The sequence below is a fragment of the Nyctereutes procyonoides genome, unplaced genomic scaffold (genome assembly GCF_905146905.1).
Source record: "Nyctereutes procyonoides isolate TBG_1078 unplaced genomic scaffold, NYPRO_anot_genome, whole genome shotgun sequence".
Lineage (NCBI taxonomy): Eukaryota > Metazoa > Chordata > Mammalia > Carnivora > Canidae > Nyctereutes > Nyctereutes procyonoides.
Window position 1 is genome coordinate 11,595,863 of NW_026575036.1, and position 22,906 is coordinate 11,618,768.

Sequence of the window (22,906 nt, forward strand, 5' to 3'; positions counted from 1 at the left end):
CCCAACTCCAGTAGGATACTCAGGGATAATCAGCCAGATAGGGAGGGTGTATAAGTCTATCCCAAGTCCACAAACCAGTCATTTGCTGATTCCAGGCTTATTTCTTGTCACAGTATCCCCTAGCTATAACTTTCCTTAGATACCAAGTTCTGCTTTTTTCTTTTCTTCTTTTATTTTTTTAAGTAGTCTACACATCCAACCTGGGGCTACGTGGAACATAGGACCGGGAGATCAAGTGCACATGCTCCACTCACTGAACCAGCCAGGTGCTCCAGATACCAAGTTCCTATTATCTTCCTTCACACTAAATCCTCAGTAGGTCTCACGGCTAACTATAAATTGCACACCTTATCTGTTTAAAAATTGTCCCTGCCCTTACCTACACATAAGGCTCATTTTCCAGGAACCTCCTCCACTCTCCTCTCCACCAACCTTCTTCTGTTCTTCCTACTGAGTTCCTCGCTGTCAGAGGAGCGAGATTTTTATTAGTTAGCTGCACTCACACCGTACCTCTGAACTCCAGATGCCACTCTTCTGCTACTCACCTTTGCCTACAGAAACCTTCCTTTTCCAACTTTTTTTTTTTTAAGATTTTATTTATTTATTAGAGAGAGGCAGAGACACAGGCAGAGGAAGAAGCAGGCTCCACGCAGGAAGCCGGAACGTAGGACTCGATCCCGGGTCTCCAGGATCACGCCCTGGGCTGAAGGCGGCGCTAAGCCGCTGAGCCGTCCAGGCTGCCCCCAACCATTTTCTTCTTACGCGGTCAATACAGCTCGATTTAGTGCTTAGTTGTTTTGGACGCTTTCCATCCCATGTGTGTCAGCTTCCCCAGCACACCCACATTCAGAATTAAAGCACGCACCCAGTCTTCACCTGGGTAGCCCATCACCCCCTCCACCCCCCACCCCCCCCCCCCCCCAGAGGAGACACCCTAACACAGCCAAGATTGCCTGGTGAATTTTAATTTGGATTTGTTGAAGTTAAAATCGGGATCGCGACCCCCAAGTATTCTTGAGTTGGTTGCTGTGTATATATTTGGTGATCCACCTGGAAATCCAACGTAACCTAAGTATTCAAGGCAATGTTAAAACCAATATACACGGGAAGATGGGGAAAATCACTTTTAAAAACTGCAGCATCTAACCATCTCCGTAAAATTGTCTACCACCCGAAAACCTCGAGAACGAGTCTGCTGGACCCAAAACGAAGGAACTCGGAACAACCCCCCCCCCCGCCCCCCAAAGTCACTCAAAATAACCTCCGCGAGGCGCCTCAGCGGGCGGAGCCGGCCGAAATACAGACTCGCAAAAGTCCCACCCCCGCTCTACTCGCGGGGCGTGGAGGGTCGCTGACTCCACCCCCTCCAAGAACGCTGGGCTGTGATTGGCTACGACGCGTCCTGAAGCTGCCCAATAGCGAGCGAGCAGCTGCTTTAGCCTCCGGAGCTTGCAGGAGGAACATGGCGGACCGGCTCACACAGCTGCAGGACGCGGTGAACTCGGTGAGCAATTTTGCTCTGTTGGTCTCTGTCTTCCCCTTTCTTAAGGTAAAACGGGGGGTGGGGGGTGGCGGCAAAGGGCCCCGGGAAAAACACACGAAAGTGGGGAGCGGACTGAGGCAGGGCTTCCGCAGAAAGCGCTGGCGGCGGCGGGAGGCGGCGCGGCGTCCTGGGAGGTTTGAGGCCGGCTGCCGGCTTCGCGGAGAGCTGAGGGAGCAGCAGCCTCTTTCACCGGAAAAGTAGGGGATCTCTCTGTCAGGACACTTAGGCGTCACGGTCCTGCCCTGTTCTCTGGGAACAGTTTTATTTTACTGCCAGTCGTACTTCTGGGCTCACTTCTCTTTCGGGGGGTAAGGGGAAAAGCGGCAGAAGCTCCTTTTTCCCCTTATCAGTGTTAAGCCGCGAAGGAGAAACTGTGCTCCTGACGATTGGATATATTTTTTTTTTTTTTTTGTTAAATGTCAGCCGAGAGTATTCCTGCGTCAGGACTTTGCAGGTTGAGCCTCGAGTGATGGTGAGGTGAGAAATTCTGTTTCCTCTTCGTTGGTTCCCAGAGACAAAGGGTCTCGTTCCATCTCTTGGCGCTCCCTGGCATCAGTCAGTTTTGGGGAAAACTGACATCTTTAGGAGAGTGAATCTTCTAATCCTTGCACATGTTCCCATTTGTTTAAGTCTTTAATGTGTCGCAAAAAGTCTACTTTCTGTTAAGGGTCAGATCTTGTAAGCCGACCCCCTTACTTTGATCCTTATTATTTTTTCCTGTTATGCCTGACTGGAAAGTACATGCGAACCAGAGGATTCATGTGCTCATGACCATAAAGAGCTCAACAGTTTGCCATTAGTTATATTTCTCATTGTCAATCTGGTTTTTTTTAAATTTTTTTTTAATTTTTATTTATTTATGATAGTCACAGAGAGATAGAGAGGCAGAGACATAGGCAGAGGGAGAAGCAGGCTCCAGGCACCGGGAGCCCGACGTGGGATTCGATCCCGGGTCTCCAGGATCGCGCCCTGGGCCAAAGGCAGGCGCTAAACCGCTGCGCCACCCAGGGATCCCCTGGTTTTTGTTTTTTTTTTTTTTTTTAAAGGTTTTATTTATTTATTCATGAGAAAGAGAAGTAGGCTCCATGCAGGGAGCCCGACGCGGGACTCGATCTGGGGTCCCCAGGATCACACCCTGGGCGGAAGGCGGCGCTAAACCGCTGAGCCACCCGGGCTGCCTGTCAATTTGTTTATAATTTGATATCCCAGGTCAAATGTCTGTAGAGAGAGTATGTTGACTGGAAAATCGAAGTATCTGGTCCCTTGCCAGTTTTTTTCACACCGGAAGATAAGAAGTTAGGATTCTTGTTGCATTCATCTTTGTTCACTTCAAGTGAGGGGGGAATCGACTTGTGAAAAACTGATTTACTCCGGGCAGCCCCGGTGGCTTAGCGGTTTAGCGCCACCTTCAGCCCGGGGTGCGATCCTGGAGACCGAGGATCGAGTCCCACCTCAGGCTCCCTGCATGGAGTGGGCTTGTGTCTCTGCCCCTCCATCCCTCTCTCTCTCTCATGAATGAATAGTCTTTAAAAAAAAAAAAAAACTGACTTACTCCGTAAATAAAATAAGACCTTTTAGGACTGAATGGGCTAGCCCCTAAAGGTTGATGAAGTCAATAAGATAAATTCTACTTTATGGTGACATGCATTGGCTACCAGCCAACTTTCTTCTGGGAGATATTCCTTTGAGGCTCTTCAGAATCAAATTGTAACGATGCTGCTGGGCAGAAATGTTATTTTAGGAGAAATGTTGCATATTCATACATGTCTTGTAACCAAAGAGATAATAGGAGACAGTGAATATGGCCTTGACTCCAGGGTAAGCATGCTGATAATTGGATTTTGGAGAGAAATCTCTAGGTTAACTAGTATGAATGCCTAATGTGTATGTAAGCACTCTCATGTTTACAGAAAAATACTCCTTGAGGAGTTTACAGTCTAATTGGAATGATGTCATATACTCAAGACATTTAAATAATTCAAAAGTAGGATTTGGTTAGGTGGTTATAATGAATCAAGCGCCTTCAAATGTAAGTGCTGAGGTAAATTGGAATAGAGAGTGATATGAACTGAAGTAAAGGAAATCTTCTAAGCATTGATCTGAATTGTAATTATTTGTAAAATTATTAAAGTTATTTGTTTTACCCCCTGAGAACTCCATGAGGGCAGAAGCTGTGCCTTTGTTCATTGTTTCATTATAATGTTTATTACAATGCTTGTCATAGAGTTGATTTTTTTAATATTTATTGAATAAATGGATCTTGAGAGAGCTTTTGAAGAACACAACAGATAGCCACTGTGTTGAATATTTATGCTTGTGTGTTTTCTTTATTCCTCAGAACAGTGGTGTAATGTGAAAATGTTCCCAGTTTAAAAATTAAAAACTGTACTCAGGTTACTAGAACCAGAATTGGAATCCACATTTGTACAGCTTCTAAAGCACTTAATACTGTGCCATTACAAGTAGCAAAACGTGAGCAACACAGTGTAGTCTGGAATGAATTTATCACTAGTTAGGTATATATGAAGGAATTAGTAGAAAATGAAGAAGTAGAGTTGACTTAGATTATCAAAAGCTTTGAAATAGCCTGAAGGGCTGGAGATTAATCTTAAAGGCCATGTTGGGGTGAGCTCAAATTAAAAAAAAAAAAAAAATTTTTTTTTTTTAAAGATTTATTTGAGGGCAGCCCGGATGGCTCAGCAGTTTAGTGCCGCCTTCAGCCCAGGGCGTGATCCTGGAGTTCCAGGATCGAGTCCTGCATTGGGCTCCCTGCATGGAGCCTGCTTCTCCCTCTGCCTGTGTCTCTGCCTCTCTATCTCTTCTCTGTGTATTCTCATGAATAAATAAAAGCTTAAAAAAAAATATTTGAGAGAGAGAACACAAGTGGGAGGGGCAAAGGGGGAGGGAGAGAATATTGAGCAGACTCCTTGCTGAGAGTGGAGCCCTACACAGGGCCTGATCTCATAACCCTGAGATCACTACCTGAGCTGAAACCAGGAGTTGGACAATTAACCAACTATACCACCCAGATGCCCCTGAGCTCAGAATTTTTAAGCAGGGTAAAATAAGTAGAGAACTAGAAAACTAGAAGGAGACTATTGTAACAGTTCTGTTGTGAGATAATTGAACTCCTGCTGTTACAATGATGATAGAATGAAAAGAAAATAGAACTATTTGAAGATGAAAGGAGATTAAGAGTGAAGTTAGACTGGTTTATAACTAGGAGATTCTCAATAAGATTAGATATTAAAGTAAACAGTTGACTTTGAGTTCTGTCATTTAAAAAATGGCAGAGAAACTTAGTGGAAATAGTTACTGATTGGAAATAAGTGAGATTCAAAAGGTCAGGACTATTGAGGGAAGCTGGTGGGGAGGATAGGAGTTTTAACTTTGCCAACTGTAAGGAACTGGTATTCTCTTGTCTTCAAAACTGCTTAAGGAATACTGTTAGAGCACTGGGAGTTTACAGCTTGAGTCACAGAGGAAAACATTTCCAAGTACTTAAGGTAGAGTTTTTTTTTTTTTTTTTTTTAATTGAGATATAATTGACAGAACATTAGTTTCAGGTGTACAACATAATGGTTCACTATTTGCATATATTGTGAAGTCACAATAAGTCTAGTTAACATGTCACTGCACTGTAGTTATAAAGTTCATTTTTTTCTTTTGATGAGAACTTCTAAGATAACTCTCTTAGCAATTTTAAAATATACAAACAGTATTAACCATAGTCACCATACTGTACGTTATATCCCCATGACTTAAGGGGATAGGAAGGTTGTACTTTTTGACTCCCTTCACCCTTTTTGCCCACCATAAGCCCCACCTCACCTCTGATAACCAGGAGTCTATCCTTTGTATGTGAGCTCAGTTTTTGTTTAGATTACTCATATAAGTGAAATCATGTAATATTTGTCTTTCTCTGACTTATTTCATTTAGCATAATGCCCGCAAGGTCTATTCTTGTTGCAATGGCAAGATTTCCCCCGTTTTTCTTTAATGGCTGAATGATGTGCCTGTGTGTGTGTACCACAGTTTCTTTTTTCATTCACGCATCATGGCCTTATAATTTCTTCAGGTGGAGTCTTTTCCCCACTATTTTTTTATAGTTGTAACTACTTTAGTCTCAAAAAAGGTATCAAATACTTTGTATATAAATTACATATTTTAAAATTTATCCTAAGGCCATACTTACATATTTGCCAGTCAGATTTGCTTTCTTCCACCGCTACCCCCCAAAAATCCCTACTTATGCTTGTAACAAGTGTTGGCATATATTTGTCTTCTCATTCTGTTACCTTGGGAAGAAAACAAAGATTATCTTGTATTTCCTTTTAACTGTTTCAACTATGTTGATACCAAACCTAGTTTCCTTGCATGATTAAACATTTAATCATTGTTAGTAATAACTAGCTAATTTTATCCCAGATTCTTCCTGTTTTATTCCCTTGCTTAGATATTGTTATTATAGAGACTTATTTTTGTTGCTATTACTGGTAAAATCCTTAAAACTGATCAGTCCTTTCTAACTCTGACACGTTTTCTTTGGCTTCAAGCTTGCAGATCAGTTTTGTAATGCCATTGGAGTGTTGCAGCAGTGTGGTCCTCCTGCTTCTTTCAGTAATATTCAGACAGCAATTAACAAAGATCAGCCAGCTAATCCTACAGAAGGTAAATAGATTTTCTTGACTTCTCTTCATTTGACCCTTATAATCTTTATAATCTTTTAATATTAAATTTATTGAGAAATACAGCTTACTTATGGTTTGAGAATATTACTGTAAGTTTTGTTATAAAAGATGATTTCATTAGTCATTCTACATCTCGTAATTCTGTTCATGACAAAAAGCAGATTGTTATTCCTTTAGAGCTGACTTTACATGAATTTAGCAGAATTTCACTTGAGGGGCCTTAATAAGGAAGGCATTCCATTTACATATTCCTTTATTCAAATGACTGACATACTGTCCTAAAAAAACATGTGATAGGGTTGGTGTGTTAGAATTACATTTTAATCATTCAAAGCATAGTACAGAAAAAGTTTATGACCTTCTCTGGTTTCATTAGGTTCAAATTTAATTTCTACTTCTGAAAACTTGACATTTCCTAATACTCTAAATGAGTAATATCTTTCTTTAGAATATGCCCAGCTTTTTGCAGCACTAATTGCACGAACAGCAAAAGACATTGATGTTTTGATAGATTCATTACCCAGTGAAGAATCTACAGCTGCTTTACAGGTAAAAATGTCTTTTCCTTTGAGAAATTTGCTAGTAGAGTATTTTGATTAAAGGAGGTGTTTTTTTTTTTTGTTTTGTTTTTTTTTTTAAGATTTTATTTATTCATGAGAGTGTGTAACACTGAGAGAAAGAGAGGCAGAGACACAGGCAGAGGAAGAAGCAGGCTCCTTGCAGGGAGCCCGACATGGGACTCGATCCCCAGTCTCCAGGGTCATGCCCTGGGCTGAAGGTGGCACTAAACCACTGAGCCACCCAGGCTGCCCAGGAGATTTTTTTTTTTAAGTTATCTCTACACTGAACCCATGAGGGCTTGAACTCATGACCCCAAGATCCAAGAGTCACAACACTCCTCTGACTGAGCCAGTCATTGCCCCAAAGATTTAATACCTTTTGTTACAATATTCAAAGTTTCCTTAAGATTAAGTTTCATTTATTTATTTTTGAAAGATTTTATTTTTAAGTAATCTCTACATCCAACATGGGGACCGAACTCACAACCCCGAGATCAAGAGTCACATGCTCCACTGACTGAGCCAGCCAGGCATCCCAAGATTAAGTTTTAAAATGGAAGTTTTGTTAATTGTAAACTACTGTAGTCTATTAAAGATCATGCTGAATATATATGGTTGTCCAATTTTGAGCTATAAGGAAACTTCTTAGTCTTCTCAGTTTGGCTCTTTTCCTAGCAAAGAATGAAAGGAGGGTGGCATTCTGGGTGTGGAGTAGAATAGTAGTGTCCAAAAGCAGTGTCACATCTAGAGTGTCACATCTAGACAGAGATCTCTAATTGAAAATTCATTCTTTTAAATAATTCATACAGGGAAAGCTCCTTAAAAGTTACCTGATTTTAGAGTTTCTTTTTTTTTTTTAAAGATTTATTTATTTATTTATTTAATCATGAGAGACAGAGAAAGAGAGAGGCAGAGACATAGGCAGAGGGAGAAGCAGGCTCCATGTAGGAAGCCCGATGTGGGACTCGATCCCTGGACTCCAGGATCACGCCCTGAGCCAAAGGCATATACTCAACTGCTGAGCCACCCAGGCATCCCCTGATTTTAGAATTTCTGACACTGAAAAATCTATCATAATGGTTGCAGAATCATCCAGATTTAAAAGTAAATACTTCTGCAGTTTTTTTTTCTTCTCAACTCTTAACTAATCTCCAAGTTTTTCATTTCTCAAAAGATTTTTAAATTTGTGTCTTACAAAGGCTGCTAGCTTGTATAAGCTGGAAGAAGAAAACCATGAAGCTGCTACATGTCTGGAGGATGTTGTTTACCGAGGGGACATGCTTCTGGAAAAGATACAAAGTGCACTTGCTGATATTGCACAGTCACAACTGAAGACAAGGAGTGGTACCCATAGCCAGTCTCTTCCAGACTCATAGTACCGGTATCTCTACCATGTGGGTGAGAAAAGAACTATTTCAGTGCCATTAAGAGTTCTGCATCAAATTTAGATGTAAGCCTTACCAACAGTTAAAGAAACATTAAGCACTATGACACATGTTACCTTTTTAGCTATTTTTTAATAGTCTTCTATTTTCACTCTTGATACATAAGCCTCTAAAATGCGATTGAACCAGTTTTAAACCATCATATCATCATTTTTTTATTATCGGAATGAAATTATTGAGGCAGATATTGCATTAATGGTTATATTATTATTAAACAGATGTACTTTAAAATTCTGTTGTGACATTTCTATTTTTATTTTTATCAAATTTCTACAGTCTTTTTTGCAAATCAAATATCCCTCAAGCCAAAGGAGAAATGGTAAATGTAGAGATATGGGACATTTCAATATAGGCTGATATCCTTCTGCCTCTTCACATTATATAAATTTGGAGTTTGAGCAAGGAAGGTTTCTGAAACCATATTGCTTTTAAGAAACTTAGGGTTAGTGTAGTTCGGTGAGAGATTAGATCACTTTTATGGAAACATTCCTCTTTTTCCAGAACCTCATACCCATTTTGTTTCATCTCCCATATGTGTTTCTACTGAGAAAAGCCTCAGGAGACAGAACAAGTTACAATATGATCGTCTTTCCTATCATAGAATTGCAATGCTATTATGAGAGGATTTTTCTTCATCCTGAACTATCCTTTCACATATCTTTTGACCTGCTTTTTTCATTCTTAATTTGCATAATAACATATGTTCCCAGAGTTACTGATTCCTTCTCATCCTTTTTCTCTATCTGAAGGTTCCGTCATCTGATCTTGTTAACCTTTTAGTCTTTATTCCTGCATTCTAATCTGACCAGAACATAATTCTGCTACATCAGTTACTTTAATTCATTTTCTGCATTCTACCTTAGTTTATTATTGCTTACATTTGTATCAGTATCATCAAATATGATTGTGCAGCCAGCTTTTTATTCTTGAATCCACTGATTATTTCCACTAGAATGCTGGAGTTGAAATGTATTCCATATTGTAACTTGTTCTGTCTCCTGAGGCTACAGTTTTCAGAATATGCTCAGCTACATTTACTGCAATCTAGTACTACCCAGAGTTTAAGAAAGTGCAAGAACAATAGTCTGAGATTCTGTTACTCCCATCATAATCCAGCTCTTCCATAGTTCTTGAAAAATATTGTTTAGAGGCACATTTTAACTCCAAAATACAATTTATAGAATCATTAATTTTTAAAGTTATATTAAATGTTACCATACCAATAGATATTAAAATGTTTGCTTATTCTCTCTGATATCACTTAAAATGCGTTTTACTTAAGTTTTTTTTAATTTTTATTTTTAAGTAATCTTTTGGGCTTGAGCTTACAACCTTGAAGAGTACGTGCTCTACTGACTGAGCCAGCCAGGTGCCCCATGAGTAATCTTGCTTGCTTGCTTGCTTTCTGCTTTCTCTTTTTCTTCCTTTAAGGTTTTTTGTTTTAGTTTTTTGTTTTTTGTTTTTTAATTTTTTTTGAGGGAGAGAGAGAGAGAGAGAGAGAGAGAATGAGCAGAGCAGGGAGGAGAGCAGGGAGGAGAGGGAGGAGGAAAAGCAGATACCCTGCTGAGCAGGGAGCCCGATGCAGGACTCATCCCAGGACCCCAAGATCATGACCTGAGCTGAAGGCAGACTCTTAACTGACTGAACCACCCAGGCACTCCATTAAGTTTTACTTATTTAAGTACTCTTTATACCCAACATGGGGCTCGAACCCCAAGATCATGAAGTACATACTCTCCTGATTGAGATAGGTGTCCCTTTAAAATTTATCAGAATTTTATCAGACACCTGGGTGGCTCAGTGGTTTAGCAACTGCCTTTGGCCCAGGGTGCGATCTTGGAGTCCCAGGATCGAGTCCCGTGTCGGGCTCCCGGCATGGAGCCTGCTTCTCCCTCTGCCTGTGTCTCTGCCTCTCTCTCTCTCTCTCACTCTCTATCATGAATAAATAAATAAATCTTTAAAAAATAATAATAAAATGAATTTTTAAACACTAGCATGAGGTAGAAGATAAGGAACTGACAAAGTAATATTCAAAGTACTGAATAATACAATTAGCTGCTAGAAAAAAGTGTAAAAAGTTATATAGCATTAAGCTGGTAGACTACTGTTATCCTTACCTGAGATTTTTATATTTGAAATTACCTGTTTTTTTTCTGGTTTAAGGTGTTCTAGAAAAAGGGTAATACATATTCTGAAATATTCATAAAGATTTTATAAGATAAGTCATAAAGACTGTATACAGTAGCTTCTCTTAGCCATCATTTTGTGTACATGGCTGTTGGATGAGGAAGTCCTTAAAGCTGAAATGGTATGGGCAGTGATGATTTTGCTGCCTGGTACACAGCTTTGGGAGGACAAAAAACAATGGATATCTATGTCTTTCATCTTGCAATTCCTCCCCTTCTACCCAGATCTAAGTTGTTTTAAGGAGAAAAATCCTTAAAGATGGGGCAATGGTCTTTCTCTTTGCAAAGGACCATAGACCCTATGTCCCTGTTGGAATTTTCTGGGGATTAAGGAAAGGAGGGACACAAACCTTCATGGCTTTGTTGGATATGGACACCCAGGTTACTATCATACTTGGCCTAGTGGGAGAGAGAACATGCAAATTCAACTTTGGGTCTAAGCAAAGTAACCAGTGAGGAAGTTAAATATAACTTTATTGCTAAATATGACTTAGGCTGACCTGATAACACTGTGGTTATAGCTTCTGTGAATGTATTATTGGAATAGACTTCATGTACACTTATAATTCCCCACATAAATGCCAGAGAAGATACTCCCATTCAGGACATGCTAAAAGTAGAGAGGTAGTCTTGTGTGTGACATGTAAAACAGTTTCCAACCAATCTTTCTGTCCTTTGCCTATGGAGTGCCTGGCCAATGACAGTTGAACACTGTGTTCCTGGAAAACAGTGAAGTTCCTCCATCCTATTGTATTTCTGTCAAATGGCTTCCTGCAAAGAACTACCTTTATCCCTCTGATTTTGTTTACGTGTGACAAAGCTAGACCCAGACCTCCAAATTCCCATTCTTTGTCTCATAAAGGGTTATTTGAACTGTTTGTCCCCATCGATCAATCTGGACAGAATGCCCTGTTACAACTGGATCAAACTTTAGTCTTCTCCCCTCAAAAACTCCTGAACTTTACCCTCAGTCTGAACCTGCACTGGAATGTGGAATAGTATCTCAGTGACACCTCCTGAAAATTAACTGATCATTAAAAAAAAAAGACTTTCCTCGATCAACTGTCTCATATCAACTGCTCATCTCACTCCCTTACACTCAGATTTTTATATCATTGTTTACATACTCCTTCCTATTAAAGATAGTTCTTTTCCACCTGATATTTGAGACAATTGGAGATCCTATGGTCAGTGCATTCTCATTGCAACAACATTTTCCAATAAAGTTTTTCTGTATTCAAGTCTGGATTTGTTTTTACTTGACACCACTTGTGTAAAAAGAAACCTCCTCTTCTCTCATCACATAGCCCCAGGGGCTAAGATTGGGGCAAAGGGCGCTGAGGCACTCATTCACTGTGAAGTAATAAGAAATCTGTCTCTCAGAACATCTTATGTGTACATTTAGGATAAGATTCATAAAGAGAATATTAATATTAAAAACCCAACCCTATGAGATGTAAATAACTCAGAGTTGAAAGAGGAAATTATAACAGAGATTAGGACATAATTCAAAACTTAATGAAAATATTACACATAGAGACTTGGAGTGCAGCAGGCACGCAAGGGAGGTGACCTCGAGGCAGGTAATAAATCCTCATTAGTCAAGATGTCTTCAGCACCTGTGCCTCCTGGCTTTAAAAAGGAACCGCACAAAGAGGCAGACTTTGGAAACCCAGGGCTCAGGGGTCTGTACAGCAACCTTATTTCCAGTTGTGAATCCAGAGCTCTTCATTAAACCTAACCTGTAATGACTTTTGGATTCACGTGGCTTGCATTGGTTATCTACATGCAACACGAGAATACAAAGAACCTTTCTGAAGCTATCAATAGGGACACGGTTCTTTGAGGAGGAAAACATCTAGATAGGATTAATAGTGCTGGATACTGCAGATGGAGCTTTATTGAGGGCTCTGAAATCATCAGATGAAAAACTGCAGTCTCATGCTTCTTGTTCTGGAATGCATTGATGATGAAAGAAGGTAGCAGTTGCAACCAGACCACTAGAGTAAATTTCATTGTCACAGAGCTGCAGCCCTTCTGTCAGTCTCCACAGCAAGAGCTTCTCAATATTTTTCTTTTATTAAGTCTTTGAATAAAAGTGCTATGGGAATGGAAGTCATTTTTGTTAATTATTAAGTTAATTATTAAGTTATTAAGTACCCAGTGATGTTAAAAACTTGTGGCATTCTAAGTAGGAAAAAAATGTAAGTATTACCTTCTGTGGTTATATTAGGAAAAAAGAGGCTGAAAATTCGTGAGCTAAGGTTCCAACTGAAAGAAGGAAGGAAATAATAACAAGAAATAAGCAAACAACCATGCCACGAGAAAATAAGGAAAAGCCCAAAGTTGGGCTTCAAAAGAAGTAATAGAATTGACAATTTAGGCAAGTTTGGTCAAGAAAAAAAATGATGTAAATAAACAATAAGAAGAGGTCATATGCATTGATCTTAAAATACTAGAAAATTTGAGTAATGTTATGCCAATAAATTTGAAAATTTTTGGTAAAAAGATGTATTCCTAGAAAATGTAGCAAATAGAAATTATGGTCATACAGCCTTTAAAAAAATTCAGTCAGAAGTCTCCACAAAGAAAACATTAAGTCTAGAGAGTTTTATAGTTTTGTTAAACATTCAGAGAGAAAAACTCTAATTTCACATAAAGCTCATTATTAAAATTTCACGGACAGTACAGAAGTAAAAATTGAAACCAATCCCTCTCATGAATATGCAAAAATAGTAGCAAATTAAAAGCCATTAGGTATGTATTAAAAATTGACTATCACAAATTTATGTTTAATCCCAGGGATACATGGAAGTTTTATCTTTGTAAGTTATTTTGTATTTTTATGAATTCTAAGATGCCCACCATTTTTTTTTCTTAATTATATCTTAAATTGGAATATTCAATGGGTGGTGGTTTTTTGCTTCCTTATTGGAACATAGAATGGTACGTTTTATAATTGGTGGGATCTTTGGTTAAAAATAGTAATTTGTCACATTAGGCCAAAATCAGAATCATATGATCATGTAACTTGTTGATAAAATTCAACATCTATTTACGAAAAAACTTGGCAAGGGAGAAACAAAAGCATTTTTAAAATATGAACTACAAAATATGGTGAACATCATATTAAAAGGTCAAGTGTATTTTCAGTTTGAGAAGACAAGGATGATTGCTGTAAACATATCTACTCATCTTTGTGCTGATAGTCGTAAGCAATACATCTAGCCATGAAAAGGACATAAAAATTATCAAAGAAAGGAAACGATTCTTATTATATAAGGATGAAATAATAACCCAGCGAGGAAATAAAGAGGATTCCATGGATATATTTTGGAATGGTTGTTGGATGTAACCACAATGCACAACACACCGGCCACAAATGGAAGGAAAATACTTAAAAAAAAAATTTTTCTGGGGGCACCTGGGTGGCATAGTTGGTTAAATATCTAACTCTTGGTTTCAATTCAGGTCATGAGATGGAGCCTGTGTCGGACTCTGGGCTCAGCGCAGAGTCTACTTGAGATTCTCTCCCTCTGCCCCTCCTATTCATTCTCTCTTTCTCGATAAATGAAATATCAAAAACATTTTTTCATACCATCAAAAATATTTCAAGGAATAAGTACAACTCAAATATAAGACAAAAATTAAGGAAAAATTCTAAAACTTAATTTTAAAACATTTTAGACTGAAATAGTAATACTATATGGAACAGAAGAGTCATTAAAATGTCAGTTTTCCTCACAGATTCATAGATTTAATACGATTTTAACTAGGTTTCCAACTGAGATTTCTCTGGAAATTGACAAGTTATTTCTAAAATTTATTGGAAGTCCCAAATGGCAATAGATCTCAAGATACTCATGAGGAAAACATAATGACAGAGCTTGCTTTAATAGTAATTAACACAGCATATATTAGTACAGGGATAGACAGACCCATGGAAGAGAACAGAGACTCAGGATAGGACAGGAAAGAATTTTTAAAAATAGATACAAAAAGTTCACATCATAAAGGAAAAATAAAAATTATAATAAGCAATATGTGTCAGACACTTTCAAACTTACATATATTAACCAATTTAGAAAAGGTTAAATTCAACTGCATTAAATTTAGACCTTCTGTTCATTAGAAGGTTCCATAAAGAGTGAAGATGCAAACTCAGGAAGCAGTTATTTGCAATACTTGTAACTGCACAAAGGGTTAGTATCTAGAATATGTAAAGCTCTTCTATGAATTAATAAGAATCAATAGGAAAAAGATGAATAATCCAGTAGAAAAATTGCAAAACAGCCATTTCATAGTAGAGAAATAGCCGATAAAGAAAAAAAATGCTCCACCCCTTTGGCAATCAGAAAATTTTTTGAAAAGATTTTATTTATTCATAAGAGACACAGAGAGAGGGGCAGAGACATAGGCAGAGGGAGAAACAGGCTCCCTGTGGGGAGCCGGATGCCGGACTCGATCCCCAGACTCGACCTGACCTGAGCGGAAGGCAAGTGCTCAACCACTGAGCCACCTAGGCATCCTGGTAATTAGAAATTTTAATCTGGCTTTCTAGGTCTTTAGGAAATTAAGCTTTTCTAGGCAGGAAGACAGCATACTTTTTAATTTAACACTTTGCTAGCTTGATTTAAATTTTATACATTTGGATATGTGGTCCATGAGTTTCCATGCATTCTTGACCAGGCTACATATGTTCAGGACAGGCCTATGAAACATATGTTTATATAACTCAAAAGGCGATTCCAAGGACAAAATTTAGGTCAGTTATTACTCTGGTGGGGAAAGGGATGCCATTAGGGAAGAGCACAGCAGAACTTTTAAGGTAATGTAAAAATATTCTTGAACCAAGAGGTATGTATTTTAAAAAACTAATGCAAACTATATTTTCTTTATTTTAGAGAAAGAGAGTGAGAGAACAAGTGCGAGCGGGTGGGGAGGGGCAGAGGGAGAGAATCTTAAGCAGGCTTCACGCCCAGTGGGAGCCCACACACTGTCATCTCACTACCCTAAGATCACGAGCTGAGCTGAAATCAAGAGTTGGATGTTTAACCGACTGAGTCACCCAGGTGCTCCTAATGCAAGCTGTATCTAAAAGTCATGCTTTCAATAATAAGGTATAAAGCAGCACAGTTTTAAGCAGCATGATACGTTGTTTCATCTAAGTTTGAATTTAGGCAAAAGTGGCTTGCTCTTAGCTGTTATAGACACTGCTGGGAGAGGCTTTTCAATCTTCTTCCATTCATTCTGTCCGCCACACTCCTCAAAAGTTCAACAATAGGTAGAATTTAGAAAGATGAACTTCCTATTACCATGACCCTACTCCTCATCCTGTCTCTGCCTATTTAGGGTTCTCTCTTTCTTTTTTTTCTTTCCAGATTGTCAAAGGGAGACCTGAGAATAGTAGGAAATCTCCATGAAGGCACTGATGCTGCGGGTTGGAACTTCTGAGACCAAGCCGATAGCAACCTTTCACCACCAGAGGGCAGTTTGACCCTAAATTTTGGTTTTATTGAGGCAGTAGTTGGATAGGGTATTTTGTGACCCTGAGAGATACTTAAGGATTAGCTAGCTAGTTTGGTAGCAGCAGCCACATGTGCATGTGCGTGTGTGCGTGCGTGCGTGTGTGTGTGTGTGGTGTGTGTGTGTGTAAGAGAAAGAGGCCACATATCAGAAATCAGCTACATTCTAGCTGAAGGGCAGCCCTATGTAATAAAAGTAATGTGAAAACTGCTTAAGCACTGCCACTTATTAGCTGTGTGAGCTTGGGCAAGTTAGCTGTGTCTTAGCAACTGTAAAACAGGGATAATCTTACTAATAACCTCATGGGATTGTTATCAAGGGTAAATGAATTTATATATGTGCAATAGTCCAGCATCATCCTCTAGGACATGTATGGTTTTTGTAGGAGCTAGACTAGTAAATTATATATAAGGATGTAGTGGGGATCATAGTCCCTATATCTTTCATGTCTTTAAGGGTGGCTTTAATTTCTCCCATAGTTCCAGGAAATATTGTTTTTTGTTTATAATATTTTAATGACATTTTATAATATTTTCAAATGTTTACAATATATATTTTTATTTATAATATTGTTTTTAACTTACTGTCTTGGCCAAGGTAGAGTGGGAGGGACAGTTTCAGAGCTTTTATTTGGCTTTTTCCACTTCCATAGCTCTTATGCTATGGGCTGAAAAACTAAAGTGGAAGTTCTGCTAACTATAAAGCTTAGTGATGTGGAAAATGATCATTGGATGAGTCATGGAACTGATGAACCTACTATGTGTGAGATCTTGGTCAGGACACCATTTATTATTTATTATTAACTTCCGCAACAGGGGACCATGATTATCCTTCGGATTCTCAGGTATTAATGTCAAATCAGATCCTTGAACCAGCACTCCTCAAAATGCCTTGGTATTTCTCTTTGCCTTGTACACAGTGACCTGAGTAAAAGCCCATAGGTCCCTTTGGGGTTAGGTCTGAGAGAATTATCATATACTTTGTTATGGTACATTTGGTTTTCTTATGGGAGATCTACATAAAATCAGTGGGTTTTGAACCTGAAAGGGGGGTCAGGTTTGGAAATAGGGAAGAGACCATGACCTTCTATTGAGGCAGGTGCTCTCAGGAGTTTAATCATCCATCTTTGGTTTCATTTGATTGTATTGATTGAGCAATGCTGATCATCTATTTCGCCCTTAAAGACCTGTGCTCTCTTAACAATCTCCATAGCTCTCTGAGTCAGGGTCCCTATTACCATCCACCCTGACTTTGCCCTCATTTTGGTAATTGAGCCCACTGTGCTTCTGATAGTTAGGCCACATGGCCCCTACTTTTTAGGGACTTTATCATTCCTATTCTATCATGTTACCCAGTCTGGTACCAATGTCTCCTGCCATCAGCCTTGGCCACTGGTGTGCTAGCTCTTACCAGCTCTTACAAGAGCCAATTGTTACATTTTAGGAATTTTTTGTGCCAGTTGTTAAATGGGAGATGTTAAATACTATAGGACAGGAGAATGATCCTATACTGATAAACCCTTACTTGTCCAACTTTATGTTCTATCTTTTTGATTCTGTATCCTCCTGTCATGTCTCAGTCCCATACATATTTTCTTGGCTCCTGCCAGTACACCTTCATTAGGTCCTATAGCACCTTTTATTCTTCAGCAAACCAAACGTTTCTTCAACTGTGTTAGATTGTGATTGACCTTAGGTTATTATCTGGTAGCTGGAATATGAGGTGTGGTTATATCCTGGACAAAGGATGGAGATTGCATTTGTCTTGCAAAGCTGAGATTCTGTATCATCTTCCAGGGGGTAGGTAGAGCAAGCCTTCGATGGGGAGGAGTAGGATGCTTGTGCAGGCCCAGAGGAACTTGATTTAAGATTTTTGAGTGCTTTAAGCCACAAAGTCCCCATTCTAAGTCTTAAGGCCAATCCTTTCTTTCTTTCTTTCTTTCTTTCTTTCTTTCTTTCTTTCTTTCTTTCTTTCTTTCTTTCTTTCTTTCTTTTTTAAGCCCAATCCTTTCTAATCAATGCCCTGACCTTGGTGAAGCTGACTTGCCTGGGTGGAGAATAAAATATTTCTAGAGCTTCAATTATAATTAAGGGATAAATTTGTTTCTCATCTTTTTCTGCCTTTAGACCACAAGAGCTGAGTGTCTTCTACCAAGGAAGACTTCTGGCTTTTATACTTTGCCTTAAATTGGTGATTAATACTTTTAGCCTTTCATTTTTCCCCCCAGTGCATTGAGTGATAGCACTTAGCAACAACCATCATATTCCAGTGCCCCCCTCTGGCTATTTTTAAAAAAATTTTTCAGGTACAATTGATAATAATAAACTATACATGTGGGTGGGGGATGATAAGTTTTGACATATACATACACTCATGAAACCATTATCAAAGTCAAGATAACGTTTCCATCAATCCCAAAAGTTTCCTCCTGAGTCTTTTTAATTTATTTATCTTTTTACCTCCATCCTCAGGTAACTTTTGATCTGTTTTTTTTTTTTGTCACTATAAGTTAGTTTGTATTTTCTAGAGTTTTAAATAAATGGAATCATACAGTATGTAATCTTTCATTAACAATAATGATTATGAGATTTGTATAGATTGTTGAGTTTATCAGTAATCCATTCTTTTTTTTATCTATTCAATCATTATTGAATAGTATTCCATTTAATGAATATACAAAATGTGCTTATCCTCCTATCTACTGATGAATATTTGGGCTGTTTATAGGTTTAGTTTTTATGAATACAGCTGCTATATACAAGTCTTTGTATGGACATTTCAATTTTTCTTGAATAAATATCTAGGAGTGGAATGGCTAGAGTATTTGTTAGGTATATATCTTACTTCTTAAGAAACTGCCAAACTATTTTTCAAAGTTGTACCTTTTACTTTCTCATCGGCAGTGTATGAGAGTTCCAGTTGCTCCACACCTTCACCCACACTTAGTGAAATCTTTTAACTTTAGCCATGCTGGTAGATGTGTAGTAGTAACTTCCAACATTTTCCTCATGCCCCTTCAAACTTCTTTTATCCTCTCCTTGTAATTGTTTCTTGTCCCTAAGACAAGAAACAATTTTTTGTCACTGTAGATTAGTTTGTATTTTCTAGAATTTTATATAAATGGAATCATACAGTATGTATTTTGTACAATTTCTTTCACTTAGCATAATTATTGTGAGATACATTCATGTTGCAGCATGTATCAATAGTTCATTCCTTTTTACCATTAGGTATTATTCCATTGTATGGATATACCGCAATTTACTGACTCATCTGTGATGGACATTTAGATTTTTTCTAATTTTTGTTCAACACAAACAGTGCTATGAAGACTTATGTGCAAGTATTTGTATAGACATATGCTTTCATTTCTCCTGGGTAAACATCTAGGAATAGAATGACTGGATCATATAATAAGGGTATACTGAACTTTTTAAAAGAATATGCAAAACTGCTTTCAAAGTGGTTGCATGGAAATAAGAATGAGAAACAAAATAAACATACAAAAAAAACACATTTAACCTGTCATTTCAATGGAAAGGACACTTAACAATGAGTGAGAATATCCATCTGCATTTTGAAAGAAACTCCTCTGTAAAAAACATTTGTATACGTTAAGACACTGTACAAACACAGAAGACACTTTGATAACAGATGTTTGAAAATATTTCCATCATTGTGGGATTTTTTTTTTGCCAAAAGTGATTTATGTCATCTATAAAATTTTACTATCTAAACACTTAAAATATATTGAAAATAAAACTATCTAATCTGTTTCTAAATCTTCCAAAAAAGGTTAGTTTTGAACCCCTTTGTTTAAAATATGAAAATGCAAAACCTTTTAGTGTTTGCAAACACAGCTTATTGATATTTGGGAAGATAGAAATTTACTACATAATGTCAAAAATATTTTTATTTAATAGGTAGATGGATTGATTTAGTAAATGAAGCTAACCCTTCAACTTGAATTCATAATTCTTTGCAAGATATTTTTTAGCTGTGAGAGCCATTAATACCAAATACTGAAATAAACTAAATTTGTAGCCAGAACTTCATATCATTTTATCCCATGGTACCAAACCAAATTTTACAGAAACAAACTATTCAATTACATTTCTCTCACCAACACTTCTTTGGTGACGGCAAAGAAATGTTTTATTTATAATAAAATAAGCTACTTTATAAGAATAGTGTTTTTATTTCTATCTCATCCTTTTAAAATTTCTATCTTTGGAGATGTGGCTTAAAATGTATAAAATATATTACTATAGCACTACCTGTGTAGTTTATAAAGAGGTAAATATACATATATCAGGGATATCAGCTCAACATTACTTAGATGGGGTGTCCAATGAAAAAGTTCAGGGATCATAGGCCTATATGATAACAAAACAACCCATATACCTAAGTAAATATCAGGTCATCTCAATGGCAACATTTAGTCAAAATATTTTTCTAGGGCGGTCCTCCTCTCAAGAAAAAAAACCTAAAAGTGGTACTTTTAATTCAGATATTAATGTACTATATTGTTATTAGAGAACAGGTTTTTTAAAAAAGATTTTATTTATTTATTCATAAGAGACACACAGAGAGAGGCAGAGACATAGGCAGAGGGAGAAGCATGCTCCCTGTGGAACCCCGATGTGGGACTTCATCCCAGGACCTAGGATCACAACCTGAGCAAAAGGCAAATGCTCAACCACTGAGCCACCCAGGTACCCTAGAGAACAGTTTTTAAAAGTGTGGCCCATGGACCCCTGGGTTTGTGAAGTCAAAACTATTTTCATAACGATGCTGACATTACTTAACTTTTTTACTCTGTTGGCATTTGTGCTGATGGAGCAAAACAAATGGTGAATATAACTGCTGGAGCCTTAGCGTGAATTATGACCCTGGAACCAAACTGATCATGATATTCTTTATTGTCATACACTCACAGGGACAACAACAAACCTATCTCAGAAGAATGCCCTTGATGAAGCAGTAAAAATTAATTTTGTTAATTAAATCTTGACCCTCGAGTGTACATCTTTTTATTATACTGTTAAGACAAAAAATATGAAGCATAGGAAGCACTGCTGCTGCATATCCAGGTATTATAGTTGTGTCAAGGAAAAAGAACTTACACATTTTTTTTGACTTGTGAGCTCTACTAGCTACTAGCTGCTTTTTCCAGGGAACTTCAGTTACTAGTGACTGAGAGACAAACTTGACTTGCAGACTTACGTGACTTGAGATGTCTCAAAAATGAATCAAGTAATCCTGCCACTTCAAGGAACACAATTGACAGTATTTATTACCAGTGATAAAATTTGAGTTTTCAAGTGAAAATTAGAATTCTGGAAAACTTGTATCTTCTGCATGAGCATGACAGCTTCCCAATACTTAACCACTTTTCCAATATCTTTCTGATGAGATCAGTGGTGATATTAACAATTATGATTTTTAAAATATTGTTTAATGAAATGTGTTAATATGTAGAAAATCTGAGTGGCTCAGCAAACCAAATTTCCCCCAATTGGCAAAAGTTTGATGTTACAAAGTAATCTGTGGGTAAAATATCCATTCAGATGCAATGGATTTTAATGTAATGTAGTTAAGAAAGTTCATTGATAATGCTTTTGGATTCCACATGGAAACTTACTTTTAATAAATTGCCACTTGTTGATTCTTAGTGCAGTATCAAGAAAGAATATTCATACTATCTGAAAAAGCAGTTTACTCTTCCCTGTTCAAATTGCATATCCAGATTTTCTTTACATACTTCAACCAAAACAACATGTTAGAATAGTTTAGATGCAGAAGCAGATATGGCAACTCAGAATTTGCAAAATCTTTCTGTTCTCACTAATTACTTTTTTGTTGTGGAAAATGCAGTTAATTTCCATAAAAACTATATTAATGTATTTATATATAATGGATTTATTATTCTTATTGTAAAATAAATGAATACTTGTTTCTCAATTTTAATGGATACAATCCACATGACCAAGAGTTCTTTGGAATCCTCAATAATTTTTAAGATCAATAAAGGGGTCTTGAGACCAAAAGGTTTGAGAACTGCTGTCTCAAAAGAAAGATAAGACAGGATGATCCCTTTACTTTGCTAAGATTGGTTAAGCGTAGGTAAAAGGAGAAGATGCTTACATCAAATAGTGATAGGATAGATACATCCTAAAAGTGGTTACATTTTTCCTTTTACTCTCTTCTCCTGTAGTTGATGTCTGTTATGGCTTGGTATTTTTTTTTTTTTAAACTCTTTTTTTTTTTAAATTTTTATTTATTTATGATAGCACAGAGAGAGAGAGAGGCAGAGACACAGGCAGAGGGAGAAGCAGGCTCCATGCACCGGGAGCCCGACGTGGGATTCGATCCCGGGTCTCCAGGATCGCGCCCTGGGCCAAAGGCAGGCGCCAAACCGCTGCGCCACCCAGGGATCCCATATGGCTTGGTATTTTATGTTAATTGTCTTATCATAGCAGGAAGCATTCTGACAATATGGATGAGCCTCCTAAGTCACATAACCCTGTTGAGGGTGAAAGTGGAGCATTTGCTTGTCAGTTATACAGACTATTTACATTCATCATGTTTATGTTTCAGATCCAGAACTGGCTAAACTTGGAAAATTCTTCTTAAATTATAATTTTCTTTTCCCACAATTCAAAATTTAAGAAAATCTGTAGATACTATGGTCATATCTATGATCTTGAATTTTTTTTTTAAAGATTTTATTTATTTATTCATGAGAGACACAGGCAGAGGGAGAAGCAGGCTCCATGCAGGGAGCTTGACATGGGACTCAATTCCAGGTCTCCAGGATCACACCTTGGGCTTAAGGTGGTGCTTAACTGCTGAACCACCCAGGCTGACCTATGATCTTGAAATTATTGTTCTCAGCCCATGGTGAAGAAATTGCTTACTGAAGACAAGTCTTTAAAAAAAAATCCAATAAGAG

At 37.7% G+C, this 22,906-nt stretch overlaps 1 protein-coding gene and 1 pseudogene across 2 annotated transcripts; both read left to right on the forward strand.

Moving 5' to 3' along the window:
- The first annotated feature begins 1,448 nt into the window (after window positions 1–1,448).
- Window positions 1,449–11,666, forward strand: MED21 (mediator complex subunit 21). 2 transcript variants are annotated; one of them, XM_055318958.1, is made up of 4 exons: window positions 1,449–1,504; window positions 6,100–6,214; window positions 6,683–6,783; window positions 7,994–11,666. In XM_055318958.1, exons 1-4 carry the CDS (start codon window positions 1,463–1,465, stop codon window positions 8,168–8,170), a joined length of 435 nt encoding a protein of 144 aa, XP_055174933.1. In that variant the 5' UTR covers window positions 1,449–1,462; the 3' UTR covers window positions 8,171–11,666. The 2 variants fall into 2 exon arrangements, with proteins under 2 accessions (XP_055174933.1, XP_055174934.1); XM_055318959.1 differs by lacking the exon at window positions 7,994–11,666 and having other exon boundaries at window positions 6,667–6,778.
- Window positions 11,667–12,031: 365 nt separating this feature from the next.
- On the forward strand, window positions 12,032–12,291 carry LOC129505463 (small integral membrane protein 8-like; annotated as a pseudogene).
- Window positions 12,292–22,906: the final 10,615 nt, after the last annotated feature.

What these genes read in the sequence shown, in the direction of transcription:
- MED21 (XM_055318958.1), top strand. Translation starts at nt 1,463, where the DNA reads ATGGCGGACCGGCTCACACAGCTGCAGGACGCGGTGAACTCG. An exon ending in GCCAGCTAATCCTACAGAAG is followed by an intron (nt 6,215 to 6,682) that starts GTAAATAGATTT and finishes ATCTTTCTTTAG; the next exon opens with AATATGCCCAGCTTTTTGCA. An exon ending in AATCTACAGCTGCTTTACAG is followed by an intron (nt 6,784 to 7,993) that starts GTAAAAATGTCT and finishes TGTCTTACAAAG; the next exon opens with GCTGCTAGCTTGTATAAGCT.